Source organism: Pogona vitticeps, chromosome 2 (genome assembly GCF_051106095.1).
Source record: "Pogona vitticeps strain Pit_001003342236 chromosome 2, PviZW2.1, whole genome shotgun sequence".
Classification (NCBI taxonomy): Eukaryota; Metazoa; Chordata; class Lepidosauria; order Squamata; family Agamidae; genus Pogona; species Pogona vitticeps.
Window position 1 is genome coordinate 151,300,575 of NC_135784.1, and position 23,488 is coordinate 151,324,062.

The 23,488-nt window shown below is 41.0% G+C and overlaps 1 protein-coding gene across 2 annotated transcripts in view; it reads right to left on the reverse strand.

The window, feature by feature from the left end:
* The window catches only part of PAN2 (poly(A) specific ribonuclease subunit PAN2), a 31,418-nt gene extending 21,041 nt beyond the window's left edge, over window positions 1-10,377 (reverse strand). The window contains exons 1-4 of one of the 2 annotated variants that reach the window (XM_020784996.3): window positions 10,264-10,377; window positions 6,336-6,618; window positions 2,211-2,380; window positions 120-240 (exon numbers count right to left, since the gene is read on the reverse strand). In XM_020784996.3, the coding sequence (XP_020640655.3) occupies window positions 120-240; window positions 2,211-2,380; window positions 6,336-6,605 (561 nt within the window). In that variant the 5' untranslated portion in view covers window positions 6,606-6,618; window positions 10,264-10,377. Of the gene's footprint in view, window positions 1-119; window positions 241-2,210; window positions 2,381-6,335; window positions 6,619-10,259 lie in introns of both variants that reach the window. The other variant, XM_020784986.3, reaches the window with a different exon arrangement.
* Between the last annotated feature and the right edge of the window lie 13,111 nt (window positions 10,378-23,488).

A 23,488-nucleotide genomic window follows, 5' to 3' on the forward strand; every position in this document is an offset into this window, starting at 1 on the left:
TTAACCACCATTCATGCACTCCCTGGATATTCCTACTCATCTCTGTATGAAGCCAGGTAACTCAAAAATACCACCAATACTATAAATAAGGACTGAATACCTAATAGATTACATTATACCTTCTGGGTCTCTTGCACAGTGTTGAGGTCTATTTCGATCACATGATTGGTCAGTCCTCCAACAAGCAAGGTACTAGGATCAGTTAACAGAAGACTGTGCATGTCCTCACTCTCATCCATGCTGGGGGGAAAAAAAGACGACATAGTATCAGTTCTGAAGTAGTATTTTCCACTTACTCAATGACTTTCTTAACTGGTTTTGTAAGCACAGTTTTGTAGAAATGTTATGTCAGAATCTTACATCATAAAATTGTGGGGACACCCCCTGAATTACATGTTGAAATCTGCCCATGTGCTTTCTTAGGAAGGACAGGATATGAAAGATCCTACATTATGCTTCTTGAGCTTACACTAGAATCTTTCAAACAGAGATCATGTTGCAAAACTGTTTTGCAATACACCAGAGATACGATTAATTAATTGATTTTATTTATTTAAAATATTTTTACCCTGCCTTTTGCCATCAAAGGATCCAAAACCGCTTACATCATTAACATAAAAACATTTTATCCAAACTTTAAAAAATAATAATATAGATATTAAAAATGTTAAATAAAAGCATTATTAAAACAACAAAATAATAATCATTCCAATTTTAAAACCTCAGTTAGCTAGCCAGTCACTAAGGGAAAGCCTGCCTGAAGATGAAGGTCTTCACCTGCTTGCAGAAGGGCAGTAAAGATGGGATCAGCCTGGTTGGCTGTGGGAGGGAGTTCCAGAGGCTGGGAGCAGCAATAGAAAAGGCTATCTCCCATGCCCTCCCCCCCTCCCAAATGCACCTGTGAAAGTGGTGAGACTGAGAGAAAGGTTTCCTCTGATGATCATAAACCCCAAGCAGGCTGATAAAAGGAGATGTGGTCTTTGAAATAGCTTGGTCCCAAGCCATGTAGGGCTTTATGGGTTAAAAACAGCACTTTAAATTGTGCCTGGAAACAGATCAGAAGCCAACAGATTAGCAGCCAATGGAACTGCTGTAACAGGGGAGCTACATGATTCCTGTAACCAGCTACAGTTCACAATCTGGCTGCAGTGTTTTGGACCCACTGAAGTTTCCAAACACTTTCCAAAGGGAGCCCCAAGTAAAGTGTGTCACAGCCAGGATGTAACACTGCCACAGTGACACATGTAAGGTATGTGTCACTGTGGACAGATCAGACATGTCCAGAAATAGCTGCAGCTGGTGCATTACTTGTAAAGGCATTCCTAGTCACCACCAAAACCTGAGCATTCAAACTCAAACAGGGACCCAGGAGCATCCCCAATATGCGGCACCTGTGTTTTCAAAGGGAGCATAACCCCATTCTGCACAGGCTGAATCCCAATGCAAATATAAAGCTTTATGTTTCAGGCAGTGCAATCCTAACCTAGACGTGCCAGCTGCTATGTGTTGGAAAATCTTATTTTGTCTGCCTCAAAGATCTGTCACCAGAGCAATCTGGGTGGAGAAGGAGTGGGATGAATTATACCAGATTCAATTCTTCTCCAGCTCAGTGACACAGCCATAAAGCTAGCAGAAAAACAGGCCAGGATGAGTGTGGTTTTTAATAGGAATATGCTATTTTTGGACTCCAACGCCCAGAATTCTGAGAATTCCCCAGGTAGAATTCTGAGAGTTCCAGCCCCCAGACTCACACACCAACATTTCACTCACCCGGGCCCAGAGCTTATCTCAGAAGCTGCATGGCTATTTCAGACTGACTTCTTATTGTTAACACACAAAACAGAAAAAGGAAGCTACTCCAGTGTTTCCTGGGCATCATAATTCTTTGGGAGGTGTCTTTTTATAGAGGCTAAAGAACGGTGAGAATACAACCTCCAGGAAGCACCTCAGCAGCTTCCTTCTCTGTCCATTAACAGCAGAAAGTAAGTCCAAGACAGCCACACAGCTTCTGAGATAAGCCCTGGGCCCAGGGGAGTAAAATGTTGGTGCATGCATGTATGGGTCTGTTGGCTAGAATTTTCAGAATTCTACCTGGGGAATTCTCTGAGAATTCTGGGAGGTGGAGTCTAAAAATCCAAATGGTTCAAATCCAAAGAGTTCCAAAGACATCTGCCACTCCAGCATGGTATCAATTAGTAGAAAGCACTTACAGGTAATCAAAGATTATCAGCCCCCCTCTGGACATGTATTTGAGGTTGTTTTTGGTCAGGAAAAGCACCCCATTTTCCAGGCTCTGGATCTGTCGAATGTCATCACTGCTGTGCACCTGAAAGGAGGAGTAACGTTCCAGGGCTGGGCCAAAGAAAGAAGTGGCATGTCCCTGAAATAAAGAAAAGCAAAGCTGTCATCCTTATTTCAGATATGACACTCCAGGCAGGAATGAATGAGAAAGAGAAATAAAAACATGGCCACTGAAACAGCCACCTTAGCTGAAAAGAACTAGGGTAAAATTGTCTTCCATTGTCCATCCTCCTTTCCATGTTTTTAATTCTCACTGGAACATCTGATCTGTTCTACAGTTCCACACAACAGGTTAATCAGCCACAGCTAATTGACCTCTGGCTAATGTATTATTATTATTATTATTATTATTATTATTATTATTATTATTATTATTATTATTATTATTATTATTATTATTATTATTTATTTATATATGTATGTATGTATGTATATATATATATATATATATATATATATATATATATATATATATATATATATATGTGTGTGTGTGTGTGTGTGTGTGTGTGTGTGTGTGTGTGTGTGTGTGTGTGTGTGTGTGTATATATATATATATATATATATATATATATATATATATATATATATATATATATATATATCTCCCGCCTATCTAGTCGTGGTGGACTACAAGCCATAGTTCTGTCGTTTGTAATGGGCTCACAAAAGAATAAGAATATGCTCCTTCATTCCATTTCAAAATGTACTACCTGCGTCTTTCCACTAAGATTGGCCTTCAGTGCAGCCAGCTGAGTGTACTATTCATTAAAACAAGCTTTGTTGATTTCTCACCAAATGGTGCTATGGAGCTCAAGGCAGCTAACCGCAACAGAATTAAAACAAAAATATATAAAATAGCATTCAAGAATATGGTGCAGTGCTCCGTTCCAAGCTAATTTCTTCCCCATTCAAAAAAAAAAAACACTTATTGAATAAAGCCTCATATATTTATGGTAAACACCCTTAAATGGTAGGTCAGATTAGAAATTAAATTACATTTGAACAGATCACTATACAAATTGTTTCCTAACACTAGTGTGCGGTTCATACCAGCTTTCCTAAACCTAGTGACCCTCCAAGATGTGTTTGACTGCAATTGCCATTGTCTCCCAACGCAAACTTGTTTACACTGCCCAGGGATGATGGGATCTATAATCTATTTTATCTGGAGGAGCCAGATGAAGGAAGGTTGACTTACATTAAAATCCCTGACAAGATGAATCAAAACAAAGAATTTGAGGGCAGGAAGGTTAAGCCATTGTTATTTTCACCAAAATTTCTTTCAGATTTTAAACTGAAATACTTCAAATATTTTCAAGATTTGTCAGTAGAAATCATTTCCCTGTTTTCTCCAAAATGTTTTAGAATAGTCAATCTACCCTTTAGCATTACACACAAGAGCAAAGCATTCGTGAAATCAAACATTCAATTTGGTTAGGAATATACCCAAGAAATAAATAAAGGTATTCTGAAGACTTTTTAAAATAAAGAAAGCAAAAGCAAAGTGAAGAATTATTCACTCTCTAATTTTTATTTCTCATTGTTATCAATTATTTTAATGCTTTATTGCCTGTTTTTCTTTTTATTTATATTGCATTTTCGCTAATGTTGATAGGATGGTTATATTATATTTATGCTTTATTTACAGTATTATGTAACATTAAAAAACACCCAGAAGGTGTTGTCAGATATCCTGTTGTTAGGATGCTTTGGATACTCCTGGTTTCTTTGAATTTTCCTGGATTTCCTGGGCTTATTTAAAAAAAACAAACATCAGAATTATAACAAGACAAAAATCCTGTCTTTTTCAGATGGCAGCTGCTCAATCCACTTCTAAAGTTCCTACTTGGATAGCTGGACAAGAGAACAAAAGAACTCCAAACCCTATTCCTTACTCAACTGTTCCCCAATAATGCCATAGGAAATATGGGTCCTAGGCAGACACATGATCGCTCCAGCCACAAGTAATACTACAGTGAGACTGTGTGTTAGTATACACAGAGACATCTCAGTCACTTGTGAGGCTGGCTACGTGGGAGCTTATCCTGCTTTGTAGGCCCCTGCTGGAACAGCCGGGATCACTCTAAAAAATTACAACTGCACAGGGCATTACAGTCTCTCTAATGGGGACCAACTGATCCCAGACTGGTCTAGGGTTGGAGCCTATTGTTCATTTGGAACAATTGGGGTTGGTCCAAATAAACATTTTTTTTCCTGCTATGTAAGAAACACATTTGCCCTAGACTGCTCCAGTGTGGGTTTCTGGCATGTCCTTCGTATACCTTAGTGGTGATGTGCAGAGGTGGGTGTGGTCTGGCCATGACTGCGAATGGCAGTCTACGTCCTATTTTGTAGTGAAAAGAGACAGTTTTGTTTTAGTTTTTCTTACAATTTTTTTAAAAAATACTTCCTACTATTGCACTGCATCACTTAAGCCAGTAGTTTCCAACCGTAGGTTCCCAGATGTTCTTAGACTACAGGTCTAAAACATGGTACCCTCCTCTTTGTGTGCATAAAAGTACTGCATTAATGGCCACCAACAAGCAAAAAGAAGCCAGCTGTTTCTCAACCAGCTGACACCTTTTGCAAAGGAGAAGGCAGGAGGTGAGGAGCAAGACGAGAAGGGACACACTGCAACCAAATGGACCAAAATGGGGCAATCAAATGCCAATATGTGGTTGATTAGATTGCAACTTCAGGGGCTGCAGAAGTGATTTCCATGTGAACAAAATGAGCAATCTAATCAAGCCCAACCATTCCAAAGCAGCCCAGACTAGATCACTCCCTGTCACTAATGTACTCACCCTAAGTCTCCCTACAACTTACTGTATGCCTTTTGAACAGTTAATGGAGAGTTTGCAGGAACCTGGGGTTACTACCACTTGTAAGAGACAGCTGATAACGGTTATTACTGGAAGTGACTGGGAGCAACTCAACTTACATTACTACATTCCAGAAGATGAATGTTCTTGCATGTGAAGGAGTAGAAAGAGAGACAACCTCTTCAGGTTTCCTAGATTGTCAATTACCTGCTCTGATCTGTGTTGACCTTCCTTTGATCTTAGATTGCTAGTACCGTGTTTCCCCGAAAATAAGACAGGGTCTTATATTAATTTTTGCTCCAAAATCGCATTTCAGGGGATGTTTTTTTTTTCATGTACAACGATCTACATTTATTCAAATACAGTCATGTCATCATCTCCTGGTTGCTGCACAAGGGTGGAGGGCAGGGTTTCACTTAACTGGAGCTTATTTTCAGGGTAGGTCTTGCTGAATTTTCGGGGAAACAGGGTAATATTTTTATGTTTTGCGAGAAATACTTTTATTGGAAGCCGCCCAGAGTGGTCAACCAGACCAGATGGGCGGGATACAAATCAAATAAATAAATAAATAAATAGTATTAGGTTTGCTGTTGTCATTTCCTTCTCTCACACACTTCTCTCTTGTCCCTACAAGGAGGTGAAATCTTGCCTTTGTTCACTAGAGAGAAAGGGGAAGGCATGGCTCCTAACATCTCCAACTTGGTTAGCTAGAACTCTGACTTCTGCCATCTTTTCTGTTCCAAGTACATTACTATAATAAACTTTATTTATTCAGGAAAAAAATTGCGAGCATGATTCCTCTACAAAGGGAGGAGGGTGTTTAACCAACCACTCAAGAGTTTCAAGAACTGAGTTTGCAAGTTAATGTTGCTCCCATACCGCTGTGTTGGTAAGTAGCCCTTCTCATCCAATTAAATCTGCAATTCAGTGCATCCAATTAAATCTGCAATTCAGTGCAGCCTTACTCGGTAGCAGTCTGCACATGGGCAGTTAAATCACAAGTACTGTATATCTTTTCAAGAGCAGACAAGGAGCTGTCAAATTCACAGACAATAAACCAAAATTCTTTGGCTTGACATATATCACTGGAAACAAAATGACCTTTATGAGCTTTGCTGACCATATCATTAACTCCATGATCTAACAGAATACACATTCCCATTTCATAATAGTTAATGAAGTGACTGGCACATAAGAAACATGACTTACCCCATGGTTTCCAACCCAGAGCATTTCTTCATGTAGATCAAAATGGGAGAAGGAGACAGGCACACCCACTTCAGAGACAACCGTGTGGAGTTCTGAGTACATGCCCTCCATGATGTGCACTGAGTCAGACACAGGGATACCTTCCAAAGGCACCCCCTCTGGATCAAGCTCCACATTCTGTAACAGGCTAGGATTGAGGTGGGGATCCAGAGCAGGATGGAGGGCAGGTACATACTCTGCAAGGCCTGGGTCAAGACCTTCAAAATTCATGGTGGCTAGTTACCTATAAGGTAAAGAAAAACATTCCAGAAGGCAGAGTCTTCCACTTCTCTGGAAACACAAACATACTACAGGCGTTACCCTAGTATATGCTATAGACATAATCTCTGTTAGGGACAGATATATGGAACCAAAGTATTAAAAACAGTTATAAAGCCACATTCTTACAGCTTCCAAGAAAAACAATGATGATCATGATGGACATTGTCTTTGAACACCAAATAGTGTATGTGATATTCTAAAAATGGTGGTACACTTAGTCCTCAGGAATATATTACTGTTCATCAAAATGTTCTCTCTACTTTTCCTATATCAACATGGGAATCAATACAAGGAACTGTTCCAGAGGCCAACTATGATGTTTACTCATAAGTATATACAGCCTCAACCTCATTTTGCAGGGGGATAGAGACTGATTAACACAATTTCAGTCATGCCATTCAGTCATATACTTTCCTTGACATTTCCTATGGACATGTATTACACTTTAGTTCAGTTTAACAAACACCCTTTGAGCCCCTCAGGCTCTTAAACAGTGCACTCTTACATGCATTGATTTAGAAACAAGTTCCATTAATTACCATGGAACTTACAAGTTGCTAAGAGTTTAGGATTCCTGCCTAAATAATGTATTGTTCAAAAAAAAAAAGATAGGAATTACAGTAGAAGGCAGGAAACAAGTGGCTCTTCTGGCTTTCTCTATACGCAATGGAATATTGTCCATTCAGGCAAATGGGGCACTGTCCCAAATGTGCTATTTGAGCAACCCACTTCTGCCTATCTCTATGAGAGACAGGGTCACAGTCCACTGTCCTGTCTTCCCCTCCTTTTGAACTCCAACCTCATCATGGAGCCTCTTAATGAGAGGGTGTAGAGCACTGGTTCTTAACCTTGGGTTTCTCAGGAGTTTTGGACTGCAACTCCCAGAAGCCTTCACCACCAGCTGTGCTGACTGGGGTTTCTGGGAGTTGCAGTTCAAAAGCATCTGAGTAACAAAGGTTAAGAGCCACTGGTGTAGAGGAAGGCAGAAGAGAGAATGATAATAAAGCAATGTAAGCAAATAGGCGAAGTGTTCAACTCTGAAATCAATCACAGAGGGCAGTACCAAGTAGGAAGATTTCTAATTGGAATGGGGGTAAGATTATTTTGTAGTCTTAAATTCAGATGTGGAATGGATGAACAGGATGAGGGCAGGGGAATATCTGTATGTATGTATGTGTGAATGCTTCCCTGAATGAGTTTGTGTGTGATTATCTTTGCCTATCCCCTGCTTGCTTATCCTTGCATGCTACCCACCTCTGTTTGCATGGCTGTTGCAAGCACAGTAGCAGCTTTTCTTTGCTAGACTGTCTTTAGTTATCATAGAAAGCATGGGCAACAATTCCTTAGGATGCAGAACAAAGGAGAATTCCAGGCTGTTCCCATATGATTCCACTGATAGGGAGATACAGGGCACAATGTTGGATATTCATGTTTTGAAATGTATGTATATATACAGTACAGAATGTAATGTTTCCCTACATATGCCTTTAGAGTATTGCTCCTATGCAAACATTCATAAATTAGGCACAGAAGTAGTGTGTATTAATAAAAGCAAGAATGGCCTGTAGTTTTAGCAGAATAAGTCTGATTCTGTTCAGACCAAGAGACACTTATGGATACTGTAATGGTATCATAAAAATTAAGCACTGTCCCAAATGGGTTACTTGAGCCAACCCACTTCTGCCTGTCTCTATGTGAGAGACAGGGTCACCATCCTGACTGTCTTCTCCTGCAGCTTCATCACAGGCTCTCTGAATTAGAGTGTGTAGAAGGTGGGAGCTGAGAGAATGAGACTTCTTGGAATCAAGAGTACTTTGTCATAGAAGAGTCTGCCTACTGCATCTCCGTAAGGCTACTATTAACTTCCCAAGCAGCCTCTGCAGTGGGGTGGGCAGTTCTGCTTCCGCAGTTCTGGCACTTCACATGACATACAAGAACAATTAGGTACCAATTCTTTTCACGTTGTGCTTTCCTGCTGCAAACGTACAGCTAATTTCCAGTGCAAATTTTATTTGCAGCTGATCTGAGCATATAGCATATACTCACAGCTGATCTGAGCAAATACCATGCAATCAGACAATAACTGACTCAGATAACACGACCAGCAGCCATGCCAATGTTTCCACTTCAAGGTGGGCAATGCAGTGTTTCCTGTCTCAAGGAACACAATGGCTCATCCCAGGCAACCCTTCCTTTGCCTTCCTGGCTGCTCCCGTTCCTTAATTCTTTATTTCCATGGTCAGCTGTCTTTCACCCTCACCACCTCTACCAATATATTTGTGGGGTTTTTGGTTTTTCCAATGCACAGATAATGCAGATGCACAGCACATTTCTTGAAAAACCACCCTCTGTGTATGCCAATAACTTGTGGATGATGACATTAGCAAGGCCATCTCTCATCAGATGCTGCCCAAGCACCACCATGACCCAAATTCAGTACAGCCTTCGTGCAGATTCAGATGCCTGTAATGCTACCTCCTTAGACAAAAGTGCAATTTCCAAAAGCATGTGTTTAGCGTTGTTGCCACAAAAGCAACATAGTATTTCATGTAGATTAAGATACAAATGCAGCCTTCACTTATCTTCCTCCTGTCAAGACTCGTTCTCAGAACAATGATTCACACAAATGGACTGAACAGACCCCTGTGAGATGGGTAGTAGTTACAGCACTGCAAAAGTAAACCTCTAGAAATATATTCCTGGAAGTATTCCTCCAAATTTTATTTGGAAAATTTTGGAAATCACCCCATGTCACTTTTCTCTCAAGATCCACAAGGCAAAGATGAACTAGCTTGGCAGCCCAAACTGCTCTGTCAAAACAAACAAGTTGTACTCAAAATGCAATCTGTGGAAAAAGCTGATGCAGCCACAGATTCTGCAATCAAGAAGACACTTTGAATACGTCCCACTAAAATTTACTTCCATATACAGTATGCATGGGTAATACATAGTGCAGTGTAGTGGACAGAGTGACAGACTAACACGCCAGAGGCCTGCATTCTGATTTCACTAATTCATGGGAAATCATTGGGGATGTGAAACTGGTACTAATCATCCTCAAGTTGTCCAGTCAGTTCTGGCGAACTACTCCTTAAACATTTCACATAACATGAAAACCCTATTAGGGCTGCTATAAGTCAGTTCTGATTTGAAAGTGCCTAACAACATATACTGTACATGGTTAAGTGTCTGCCTTTTGCTTCAGAGCAGTTCCCACTCAATTTCCAAGTACTGTAGAGTAAATCAACATCTCCCAAGGAAGTCCTTTCCCTCCTTCATGAAAGGAACAAAAAACAACGATACGGTGGTTCTTCCCGATAGAAGTGAACCCCACTGAGATGTAACGCATAGGTCACCACAGATGGGACGTCCAGGAGCCCCAGGTAGGAGCTGACAGAAAGAGCTGGCTTCAAACTACCCAGAACCCCTCGCGGGAGGAGGGAAGTGAGGCCACGGGAAGTGACCCAGATCCCTCAGCTTCCACAACACTGACACTTCAGGGCCAAATTATTTACATTCTTTTTCTTTCTAAAAGACCCCGAACTCTTCTGCCCTCCCCCCGCCAATTACTCAACGGTCGTTATCTGCAAAAGGCGGAATTACCCACAATCCTTTGCTCTTCCGGGTTTCCTTTCTTCGACCGCGGCTCTTTTCCCCGCCTCCACCCTCTTCGCCGCCGCTATGGCAACCCCAACCTTTCCCATTTCTTCTCCGGCTTCCGTTCCTCAGGCCCGCCTCTGCTGAAAGGTTCCGTGCGCTTCGACCAATGGCGGGACGCCTTGGGAGAGAGTATCCAATCAGGACGAAGGTGTAAAATGTTGTCGATGACGCTGTAAGGGTTGATGGGGGCTGCTGGAGAGGAGTGCAGAAGGTTCAAAAAAGCGGGGTGGGGGGTTTACGGTTGTGACTCAGTCAAAAGAAAGGAAAATACGTGCTACGAGGGAGACTTCGGAGACATTTCGATTTTGCGTGCCTTTCGCTTGGTGTTTGTGTTGACATTTTTAAATGAGGAAGGGGGAAGGCATTAAACCCTGGTCTTGCAGTGCTGGGAGCTTTTTCATTGGCAGAAAACAGTGCCTGTGGTTTTATTCCTCCTGTTGTATCGGTCGGGGTTTCGCCTGCCCGCTTGCTGCTATCGTATAATTTCATCATCATTGTTTTTTCCAGACTCACAAATAATTGTACTTTCCTGTCATGATCCGGGCATTTGCCCACACGCATAGCTTACTTTTATGCAATCATGCAAGAAACAAAACTGAATTTCCATCGATCCAGCTGGAAACTGATTCACTTGGATATGAAATCACATTTGAACTTTTTAGAAAGTACAGAGATGATAGGTACCTCTTACAATGGCAGTTAGAATATTTCTGTTAGGTCAAGCCAAATGCCCAGTTAGTCATTATCCTCTCTCACAGTGGCTACCCAGAAACATCTGGGCATCACACAGGCTGGGTACTTCTTAAAGATGGCTGTTATCGCCTAACAAGTAATATTCAGAGGCATATTGCTCCTAAACAGGGAGGCTTTATATAACAAGCTTGTGGTAGGCATATTCTCAGTTACTCTGTCTAACCTTTAAAAAGTCACCTAAAACAATGGGAATGTTACCTATTAAAACATCTGTGAAGATTCTCAGTCATAAGGGTGAGGTTATCTGGAGCTGGGTCATGGCAACTGAATTTCTTTCTTGTTACGCTGAAACATTCTGCTAGTCCTCCAAGACTGAAGAAACTACTTGGATGAGTAGTGAAATGTTTCAGCCTAACAAGAAAGAAGTCCGGGTTAACTATTCGTCATTGTTTAGTCGTGTCTGACTCTTCATGACTCCATAGATTACCTATTAAAGTGTCATAAATATGTTCTATGAAGTAGTACTTCTTTTCTTAATTCTGTTAATAAAAATTCCATGGCTTCACTTCTTTCTTTACTCTCCTAAATTTTTGCCCCATTTTCCACTCCAAAATAATACGAAAGTGGGTCATGAATAGAAAGACAAGTGAATTATTTCAAAATGTAAAATCACTTTAATGATATTAGGTTAAAAGAAACATGGAAGATACATGTCACACCCATCCTAAAACCAACAAAATTGGGAATTGTTACCAACTCTGAAGGGAGTGTACTCCAGAAAACTGGAAGCAACACAGAAGAAAGCCAAGCTGATTAGGACTTTACAGTTCCTCCTTAAATTGTAGCCAGAAAGCAAATGTTTAATGGCCATGCTTTTCATTGCTGTCTTTGGATTGTTGATCTAGCTCGGAAGCCCCAGTCAACAATCTGGTTGCAATATTTTGGACCTGCTGGGTTTCTAAATACTGTCTAAAGGCAGCCACATATGGAGCAAATTTCAGTATTTCAGATGGGATGTAACTAAGTTGTGTATCATCATGGCCAGATTAGATATCTCCAAGAGCAGACACAGCTGGTGCACTAGTTTTAACTGTGTAAAGGCACTCCTGGCCACTGCTGAAAAATGGGCATCCAGACTCAGAGATGAATCCAGGAGAACATCCAAGTCATGCACCTGTGTTTTCAGAGGGAGTGTAATCCCATTCAGTATCAGCTGCATCCCTATTCCTTGATCACCTTTTCGACTGACCAGGAGCACCTCTGTAACAACAAAACCAAGAATATTATTCTGTTAATTTACATTTTTCTACATGTGGAGTCGGAGTTTCTAAAAAAGGAAATTCTAAAGGCGCAATTACAAACAATTCTAACAAGGAAAAACAAAGGTGAATGACAAAATAAAAGAGACTAATGTGGCTTTACAAAGAGCTCAGAGAGGACCTGAAACCAAAAAAAAGGACACATATGGGATGTGGAAAGAAGTCCAGACCACAAAGAAGAGTACAGACATGTAGCAAAGAATTGTTAGGAAGCAAAAGTTGAGAATGAGATAAGGTTAAAAAAAAGCAACAAAAAAGCATTCTTCAGGTATATTCATAGCAAAAGAGAGGAAAAATAAAGAGTAGCTTAGCTACCGTACTCAGTAGGGATAGAAAAAATGATAAAGAAAAGGCAGAAGTGTTCAGTTCCTACTTTAGCTTGGTTTTCTCCCAATAGAGACTAGAAAGACAAATGAAGGGGGTAGGATTGCAGCTTGAGATTGATAAACAAATAGTCAAGGTATACCTTACTACTCCGAGTGAGTTCAAATCTCCATGGCAGAATGAACTTCATCAAAGAATATGAAGGAACTGGCTGAAGAACTTTCAGGACCACTATTATTTTCTTGAAATCATGGAGGATGATGGAGGATGGGTGAAGTGCCAGATGATTTGAGGAGGTAAATGCTGTTCCTGCCTTCAGAAGTTGCAAAAAGTTGGAATTTGGGAACTACACACCAGTCAGTCTGATATTCATCCAAGGGAAAATTCTGAAGCAGATTATAACACTTTTAGTCTATAAACACCTTGAAAACAATGCAATGACTAGAACAAATCCTGCAATACTAATCTTATCTAATTTTAAAATCTTTTTTTATCTCTGGTAGATTATGGAAATGCTGTGGGCCTAATATATCTTCAATTCAGCAAGGCCTTTGACAAGGTGTCCCACAATATTCTGATTAACAAACTAAGCATGGGTTGGATAGAACAACTGTCAGGTGAATACACAGTTGGTTACAGAATCATACTCAGAGAATGCTTATAAATGGTTCCTTCTCAAACTGGGAGAACGCAAAAAGCAAAATACCACAGGGCTCAGGGCTCTTGAATGTTTTTAATGACTTGGATGAGGAAGTACAGGGAATGCTTATCGAATTTGTGGATGGCACAAAATTGAGTTGAATGACCAATGCCATCGAAGACAGGGAAAAAATTAAAGAATATATTGAAAGGCTCAAGTACGAGACTAAAATCAAGAGAATAAAATTTAATAAAAACAAATGCAAAGTTCTACACCTAGGAAAAAGAAACCAAATGCAGAGTTACAAGATGAAGGATACATGTCTCAGTAATACTATGAGCAAGAAGAATTTTGGAATTCTTATAGATCACAAACTGAATATGAGCCAACAATGCAAAGCAGCTGCAAAAAGAGCAAATGTTATTTTAGGATGCATTAACAGAAGTATAGTCCCCAAATCACATGAAGTACCAATTCCCCTTTATTTGGCACTGGTTAGGCCTCATCTGGATACCACACTTTAATAAAGATGCAAACAAACTGGAATAGATGCAGAGGAGGACTACAAGGGTGCTCAGGGGCCTGGAAACCAAGCACTGTGAGGAAAGATTGAAACAATTGGGCATGCTTATCCCAGAGAAACAAAGACGTAGGGAAATATAACCACTTTGCCCCCCACTTCTATGATTTATTTTCTTTATTTGTATCAGAGCTTTGCATATTTTATAATTATAGATGTATATAAAATATAAATAAGAGTCAAATAGATTAAAATATTAAAATGATTAGGCAATTTTTTTACCAGAAGCAGGTTGCTTTAATAGTTTTATCTTGGCTATTTACTAGGTCTGCTTTTGTAAACATGGTAGGGCTTAAATTTCATGCTTATAAGTACTGCATTGATTGAATTTCTCCACATTCACAGAAAATTTGTCCTATATCTAAGTAGCCCAATTTTATTTGATTATTATTTAGTCTTCCTACTCTCCTTTGAAGTCTATTAAGTAGCTTCCAGATGGTCCTGACAGAATCTTGTCCTGGTGGAAGACACTCTTGGGCATTGACCCATTCAGCAAGATGTGTTATTTTTGCTCTCCATAGGTTTGGCCTAGTCTCTGGTGGTTTAATATTTATTTAATTTATTTGTTTAAAGTAGGTTTGCTCTGCTTTTCTCCTCTAAAAAGGAACCAAAAGTAGTTTGCATCATTAAAAAACAATATTTAAAAGCTAAAAACAGTAAGTATACAAGCATTTAAAAGTAATGAAACAAATATTTTAAAATCAATAAATAAAACCATATTTTAAAGCACATTTAAAAGCTACAGGGCACAACAGTCCATTTAAAAACCCCTCTCAGACAGACAGTCACTAAGGGAAAGCCTGCTTGAAAAGAACGGTCTTCACCTGCTTGTGGAACGACAGCAGTCTGTCATTCAGGGGCCAGTCTAACTTCTTGTGGGAGGGAGTTCCAAAGTCTGGAATCAGCAACAGAGAAGTCCTTCTTCCATGTCCCCACCAAACACACTGGTGAAGGTGGCAAAATCAAGATATATGCCTTTGCTGATGAGCTGAACACCCAGAGAGATGCAGCCCTTGAGATAGCTTGACAGATCTGCAGAAAAGTTTTCCTGGATTTTACCTGTCATATAGAAGTGATGTCCATGAAGTGGAAGGTTTTGTGCTGTGTTACTTTATATGCTATTTGCTAGCACCTCTTGGATGACTTCTGGAAAGGCAATGCCAGCCCGATAGCAGACTTGTTCAATGCATATACCCTTTCCCCCCGAAAATAAGACCTAACCTGAAAATAAGCCCTAGTGTGATTTTTCAGGATGCTCGTAATATAAGCCTTACCCCCAAAATAAGTCCCAGTTAAGTGAAACCCTGCCCTCCACCATTGTGCAGCAACTAGAAGGTGACATGACTGTATCTGAATAAATGTATATGGTTGTACATTAAAAAAAATTTAAACATCCCCTGAAAATAAGCCCTAATACTGTTTTTGGAGCAAAAAATAATGTTCTGTCTTATTTTCAGGGAAACACGGTAGGTTTCAGGCAGCTAGTAATAATCCTGCAAGATTTGTTAAAGGCTACATCTATGTGCTTGCCATGTGCTGATTTATACCAGACGATACCAGCCTATTCTGCAGAAGAGCAGCACAGGGAGAAAGCTGTTATTGTTTGCGGGTGTGCACCCTAGTCTGACCTAGCCACTTTCCTAGGTAAATTATTTCTGGTGGCAACTTTCTCTTTGATGTCTAGATCAGGATTCCATAATGTTCCCCCCTTACATCTTTCCCTCAAGTTTCTGTTGATAAAAACAAAACTTCATACAGGGAAGTTGTTTTACTACAGCCTCTTTTGCCTCATGCTGTTGATGGGTGCTACACAAATGATGGCAATGGAGAATATGAATCAAACATAGATGCAAAAAAGAAAAAAAGAAAAACTCCTCCAAACAATATTATTATTTCGTACCTTAAGAAACCACCGTAATACTGTCACCATTACAGCATATCGGATTATTCCTGGATAAAGAAAACCAAAGTTATCCTCTTTATGGTCCATCTTCAATATAAATACTGTATTGAGGAAAGACTGAGAAGATAACAAGATAAAGAAGTTCTGTAGGACACTGTGTGGTGTTTCTGTATTGTATTTTTTAACTATAGCTATTGCGAAAAGTATGAGGAAGTACTTCAATTTTTGCTTGTCTGGATCCTGGCAACATGGTCCTTTCCTGTCTGTTTTTGTTTTCTCTTTATGGACAGCAACATTGCTAGAAGGTGTTCCTTCTCATGTGTGGGTTCTCCATTCATGGAAAGTCCTGATTTCACAGGGTTTTTTTTATCATATGTAGAGCCTACTCTTGAGCAGGACCCTTCTCTTCTGACACATCACATTTCATGTGGAGAAAATGATGATACTCGCCTCTCTATAGTACCAGGATCCAAGTAAGTAATTTTGGGATATGGCTAGCAGGGTCATGTGATGGTAAAATTAAAGCAAAAAAGACCATTAAAAAATAAGATCTACATGTAGCATTTCCACCTTTTGATAAAAGCCCTGTCCCAAAGTAACAGAATAAAAATGGAAGAGCACATAGAGAAAACATGATAAAAATACTGTACAAAATTGCACATGATAAAAAGATGATAAGAAGAGGAGCTGAAAAAGGAGAAATTCTGTGCCATCTAAGTTCAATTTATTTTGAAGGTACCACAAACTAAGGCCAGTATCTTATTCCAAAACATATACAGTAGTAAGAGCAGAAGGCCAACTCCATAAGCATCCCTCCCTACTCTGGCTGTTGGTTATGAGACAATTCATGCAGGGGGAAGAAATCACACACACACACAAAATAATGACTTGTTCTTCTTGTTGCTATTGTGTCTTTATAACGTTTGTTTTATAATTGCAAATTACAGTTTCTGTCCCAAGGTCACTAGCAGCTTCCTCCTTACAGCGAAAATTCCTTACACACCACAGCCCCACTATTGTCACTGCCAGTAACTGCTGTTAAAAAAATAATGACATCACAATTTTATTTTGTTTGCAGTCTGGAAGATGGAAAAGACTATATTTCCTTTTGAGTGTATTAGCAAAAGCAAAAGCAATAATATTGAAAGCAGACATCGTAATACCTTTTTGGCTTTTTAAACAAGGTTATTCCTCTGGTACTAATGCATGCTTTCTTTTTTTAGAACAGGATTTTCCTCTTTCAGACCAAATCATTTAATGGGATGCAAGGGAGGGTGCACTCACTGTCAGTTACCTAAGTTCACCTGTCAGTCTCGTCAGCTTTTTCATGCGGGATGGAGTCTTATCTTCTGTCTTGGGCCAGCTCTGAATCTTGATGATTATTTACCTAATATTGGAAACATTCTTATATTTCGCTGATATGCATGTTTTAGTAGTTTACAACATAATAACACACACATTTTTTTTTTAAAAAAATACCTGTACAACTGTGAGACTCGGAATGAGAGTGTAAAGGCTCTCGCCGGAGTGTCATTTTCCCTCAAAAGAGAGCAGGAGGCACAGACAAACCCACCTACACCGCCCATCGAAACCAAACAGCAGGGAGTTGACACTTGGGAGTTGGAGCAGGAACTTTTGAAAATGACAGTGGCCACACAAGCGAGAGGTGAATTGGCGGGAAGAGAGGAAAGGGGGAGGTCCACCGTGGAGACGGGAATGGTAGATATAAAAGGACATGTTGACCAGATAGATATCGGGGGGGCTGGGAGATGATATGGGTAGAGGACCCTTGGACCGGTAAATTGGAAAAGGTGTGGGTTCCTCAGGAGGAGGCAGGCTACGAGAGAAGAAGGGGTCTGCTGCAACGTCCCTCCTATTGGGGAGAGAGTCTGAGGCCTGGGAGTGGCGCAGACATCTCAGAGAGGAGAAAGAAGCCATATCCAGGGAAGAGAGGGAACACCGAGCATGGCGTTTGGAGGAAGAGCGGAGGAGAGGTTACTTAATGGGCCCTGGACCCCTCTACGAGGAGAGGAGGGTGTCTACGGGGCAGAGGGGTGAGATGACGAGACCACCCCACTTTAGACTTGGAGGTGGGGATGCCTGAGTTTGAAGACTGTAATCCATTTTTGAAAGGACCTTGGGATGAGTTGAGCAACGACCCTTTTGTTAAAGACGTTTGGATGCCCTCACCGGACCCGTTGGCGACAAGAGAAAATATAGAAGCAGAAGTTGCGCAAAAAGATTTATTGTTACCTACTCCAATAAAGACTAGTTATGATTTTACAGCAGGCATGTCTCCAGAGTTTTGGTTGGATATCAGGGAGGCAAAATGCGAACCCTCACAACAACATTTACAACAGATTAATTCAAGCAGCATAAAATCAATGCTGAATATATCTGCAGTGCTAGATAATAGGCAAGCACCAGAACAGACTTTTCCTTAGCTCATTGATGCCAGTGCCATCTGCACCCTAAACTGAAAACTGTTTGAGAAAAGGAATTTTCATAGTCAGGGTAGTGTTGTGGAGATAAAGGATTGGAGAACCACTCCCTCTCTTCTCCTGATCCTGTTTCACTCCTTCCTTTCCCTTCCCTATGAGTACAATGCCTTGGCAAATGTGGAAGTATGGTTTTATGTGGATATCAGCATAGGTATGATTGGTCTACCAGTAACACACAAAGTTCTGCTGTGTGGTACGCTGCAGTAATGGTCAAAGGGAAAGCTATTTGAGCCATTAACAATTGGAAGGAAACAATGGCCAGTACATCAAACGAAGGTTCTGGAGAAACTTCAGGTGCGGAGAAAGGAAGCAGGCTTTAGGAACTACTCTGCCGTGTAAGAATTTATTTATTTCTTGGAACATTTTTTTTTAAAGGAATGCTGTATGGAACTTCAAGGTAGAGCTGAATAAATGTAAACCAATGAGAATGACAAACCACAATCCAGCAGGGATGATACAAGCAGTAGAACTGGCTGAAGGAAAAATTGTTCAGACTGAGTGCATTATCAATAGCATAGGGATAGCTGCAGGAACAGCATGTGGATGGCTTTTTTAAATCACTGAATTATTTGTTTATTCACTTAATAATTGCCCTATCTGTGGTTTAATTGCTGCATAATTGCTCTATCTATGGTTGGCTCTGCTGTGCTGTGAGCTTAGTTGTAACAAAAATAAAGAATTGGCCCCCATTCTCTGGAGATGTCATAAGGCTATAGAAGTAGTCGATACACTAGCTGATAACACAGGCTAAGAAAGAGAAGAAACTCTCGCTGGTAAAAACACCACAGGGATATGAAGGTACTGTGTGGCCACTCTCAACCGAGTTTAGAAATGATTCTGATGAGTTGGGGAAAATGTGAAAACATGTATAGACTTTCCCTGTACCTCGGTAGGAGGAGAGGATCCTGTCCCCGCTCCATTGCAGTACCCTTGAATTTGCTATCAAAGTTTCTATCAAGTAGAAATTATCCCAATATCTCAAAGACCCTGTCGAGTAGATGCCTCTTATTTAGATCTCCATGAGATCTATTGAGTAGATCAGCTAGGCGGTTTGTTTTGCAGGTCATATGCACTGCTATAAGAAAGGAATGGTGGTAAATGTGTCAGTCCCAATGCAAAGGGTAAAGCCCAGTATGTTTTGGACCGTGTCCTGCACTGGTCTGCCCCACTGTCAGGGAGTTGTCTGGTAATTTTGGCCATCGTCCTGCGTTCACCAAGGAGTTGCACTCAATAGCCTTAGAGGCCCCTTCCAACTTCATTATTCTATTATTCCAAGGAGCAGGAGAAATGCTCTGCAGTCTTGAAAACAGCTGGTAGTTCCTGAAGACTGACGAGGCGCTAGGCCTTTCCCAGTGTCCATCACCCTTCAGTGCAGTGATGGAGGTAGTGACCATTCCCAACCAAAGAGTTCTTGAGTTTGTTCAATTGCATGCACTCATAGCCCTGACCTGGCACAGGGAAAGCCTATGCATGCTTTTCCACTCTCCCCTACTCACCAGGATGCCCTTCTAGCATTCTTGTGAGGAGGATCCTGCCTTATTAGGGTTCTCAATCACAGAAGCACTATAAGAATGTTCAGTTGGACAGGCTTCTCTGCAGGTTTTGGGATTAACAGGCAAACGTCTTTCTGACTTGCTAGAGGGATGAAGGATAATCTGGTGGGGAGAGGAAGCTAGAGGTTGGAAAAAAAATGACTTTTTGATCAACAGCCACCTGAATGCTCTAGCAATGTTGGCTGAAGGATTCTGGTCGTTGTAGTTCAACATGGCCATTTAGCAGACTCTGAGGGCAAGGAAAGACCACAGTGCTGTGAGTAAATATCCCTCCCTCCAGGGATTGTAGTGAAACACCAGATGCATAGCAGTAGTCAGAAGGCATGATTAACAGACTTGGTCTTCTGACTTTGCCAACACTTGGCGATGAATGCCTCTCCTGCAGGTAGGAGGCACTCATTGGGATTGTTGGTGCAGACTAGGGTTCTAGACAAATTATTTGTGGTAGATCTGAGGCAGTTGTAAATTTGTGCTATGGAAGCAGGTATAACCATAGACAGAATGGGTGAGCAATATGATGCAACTGCACTCCTCTTGTGTGCTCCTCTTGTCTGCTCACATGGACAGGCATGACCCAGCAGCTATTGCTTATTCGGACTTCCAGAGGGTTTTCAATGCGAGCTCTGCTCAGTGGTTAAGTAAGAGTACAAGGGAAATGTGTATTAACTTGCATTCTCTCAATGTGAAGTTGCAGGGGGGCATTGCAAGAGAAACTCTGCAGAGAGAGAGGTGACCACTGGTGCCACTTCTGTATGTGTGCATGCACACACCGTCTCTTATCATCCTCCCTCTTGAGACAAGAGATGAGTGGGGAGGTCCACACCAACACATTGCCTTGTGTATGTGTGTGTATGTTTCTGTGGGCTGCTTGGTTTCTCCTTTCTGCATCAGTTCAAAGTGATCACATACTTTGAACCAGAGCGAAAGGATTCACCTTTTTAAAAAGCAGGTCACTGGTAGGGAGGAAAAACTACACTGGCGATATGGGACTCTGGGCTGATTCACATTTCCTGTTGCATCTTGTGATCCACAGGAAAAAATGTGAATCGGCCAGCCCCAAACCATAATATTCCCCACATTTTTTCCCTGCATAGTCAGGCTGTGAGCATGCTGAATCAGCACACTGCAAGGGAGACCACTGCAGTGCTTTCTCACCATATCCAACCCCTCTGTACATGGACAATTATGTCCATGACAAGCAGAGTGTCCACTATCTTTGGAGGATCTTTGCATAGGTTGGAATGGAGGAAAAATCAGGGTCCTAAATGACTTGGAAGTCCTCCATGGGTAGTGGAGGTATCATGCCTCACCTTGCTAAGTCATTTTCCACTCACAACTGGAGGAAGATAGTGCACAAGCTCAACTGTCTGCACCCATCCAGAAGATACAGAAAGTAGGGCAGCTGACAGCAGAGTCTTGGAGGACGAGGAGAACCTGGCAGATACGAGGCTCACTTGCCCAAAGGGAATGACTTAAGGCACCTCGAGAGAGGCTTCTGAGAGCTATAAAGTCTAGAAACCTGGACAGTTAGCTTTGTGGGAGACAACACATTAAACTCTCCTTGCTTGTGCTTGTCTTCCTTGCCAAGACTCCTTGGAACTATCTGTGACTCAGACTTGCCTCTGTCTGCTCCTTGGGATTTAAGGTGAATCGGACTTTTCGGCTTGACCCACAGATTCCGGTGACAGCTCTGTTTTGGAACTGGACTGGCCCTGAGGCTTCAGCTGCGTGCTTGCTGCCCGCAAAGAAAAGGGCCTCCAATCTAGAAAGGCACAGTCTTCCATGTATAGGAGGGTCTCTCTAAACTGAGGAAGTGGGGGGAATGGGCATTAAAATGGGCAATAACATTCTGCAAATGCAAGTGGAGATTGATGCCCACCGGGAAAAGAAACCCCAGTTTCTGGGATGTGAAATGGTGGTGAGTGGGCAACTACTCAGGAAGAATCTTGGCACATTTAGTTACTAATTTAAAGTATTACATCACTTGCTTCCCTAAAACAAAAACAAAAATGGAAACAAAACATTATTTAAAAACAGACAAGTATTCAATGCAAATGTCAACTAAGTATGCAAATGATGTTTTTTAAAAAGGCCCGTTCTATTTGGGACATAACTAGGAAACTGAAACTGCCATCAACATCATATGGCCTTTAAACAAACCTGTGGTCTGTTGACATCTGAACATTTTATGGATTACAGTGTGGGTCACTGCTGCTGCCCCCCTCTGCCAGATATTATAGAGTTGGGAAAGATGCAACCAACATTATCAAAGAATTGGAGCCAACTCATCATTGCAACAGTTCACCATTGGGAAATCAGATAAAATCAGTGTGTCAACATCTAGCCATTTTTTGCTATGAATGCAACCTTCAATTCAGAGGCAGTGTATTTCTAATTATGAGGTGCTGGTACAAGAAGAGGGGGCAATTATCTCCATCATATGGATTCTAGTACAGCTGGAGATTAGGACCTCTTAAATAGATAGAGCAAAGGGGTGTGCAATTTGTGGTCCTAGATGGTGTTGGACTACAATTCCCATCAGCCCTAGGCAAGGTGTGACTAAAAATGCTGTCCAACAGCCTCAGGAGGGTCAGAAGTTGGGCACCTTGAGAAAGCTCTTGATCTGTTCAAACAGGAAACATCTTACAGGCTTAAACTCCTGTGTAAAATATTCCTACAGAGTCATATCCAAATAATAAGAAAACAGGTAAAACATCAAAAGGGCATACCATAACAAGGAGATTTTTAAAAGAAAAAGGATTTAGCTGGCTGTTTCTGTGATTGCTTGACATTCTACAGACAGTGCTGAAATAATATCACTCCTGTGCCTTCATTCTTTTGAAATGTGGAGTGAAGCAATAGGATAGTCCTAGTGCCAAAGGGCACCATGGTTAATTATGAAACAATTTTTCCCCTCATCTTCCCCTCCCATCCACAGAGGTTTCAAACAAAAGAGCCTCGTGGAGTGGCAGAGTGTTGCAATCAGTTAGGGACAGTGCAATATGTCATGTGAATTTCATAGCAGTGTGTAGTACCTTTCTGTGCAATGTGGGATCATTTAGGAAAACAGGGACGGGCATTCCCTAGTTAATTACATCTCACTTAACAGCATTTGGAATCTCCACCAGGTCAATTTGTGTCTAGCATGCTGGACCCATCAGAGAATTTCTCAATGACAGCCCACATATTCTGCCGTGCTCTGACTGGAGGTCCAGAAGCAGAACTGGGTGGCTTTCTAGAAATGCCCTCCACAAGTCATTCTCTAGGAACACAGCTATTTACATCACCATTCAGAAAGAGACACCAAGCAGAGGAAATCCCAGTTTCCAAACCTTGCTCTACAAACATGTTGTCAGGATGTTTTCCAAAATATGTCCCTCATCCATTGAATTTTAAAAAAAGGGAGTGGTTGTTAGCAAAGATGGTCACTTGAAACCAAGGTCAAAATCATCCATACTACAGTATGTAAAAAAACAGAAAGTGAAGAAATATGGGGTGGGTGGGAGAACATTTCATATGAAATCTGGTGTTAGAGGTGAACCTTACAGATACGACACACTACGAGAAAGACAAGTAAGTCAATTCTGAACTCTCACTATAGCAAAAATGAGTAAACTGAGGCTATCCTACCTTTCACATATAATGAGAATACAGAAATG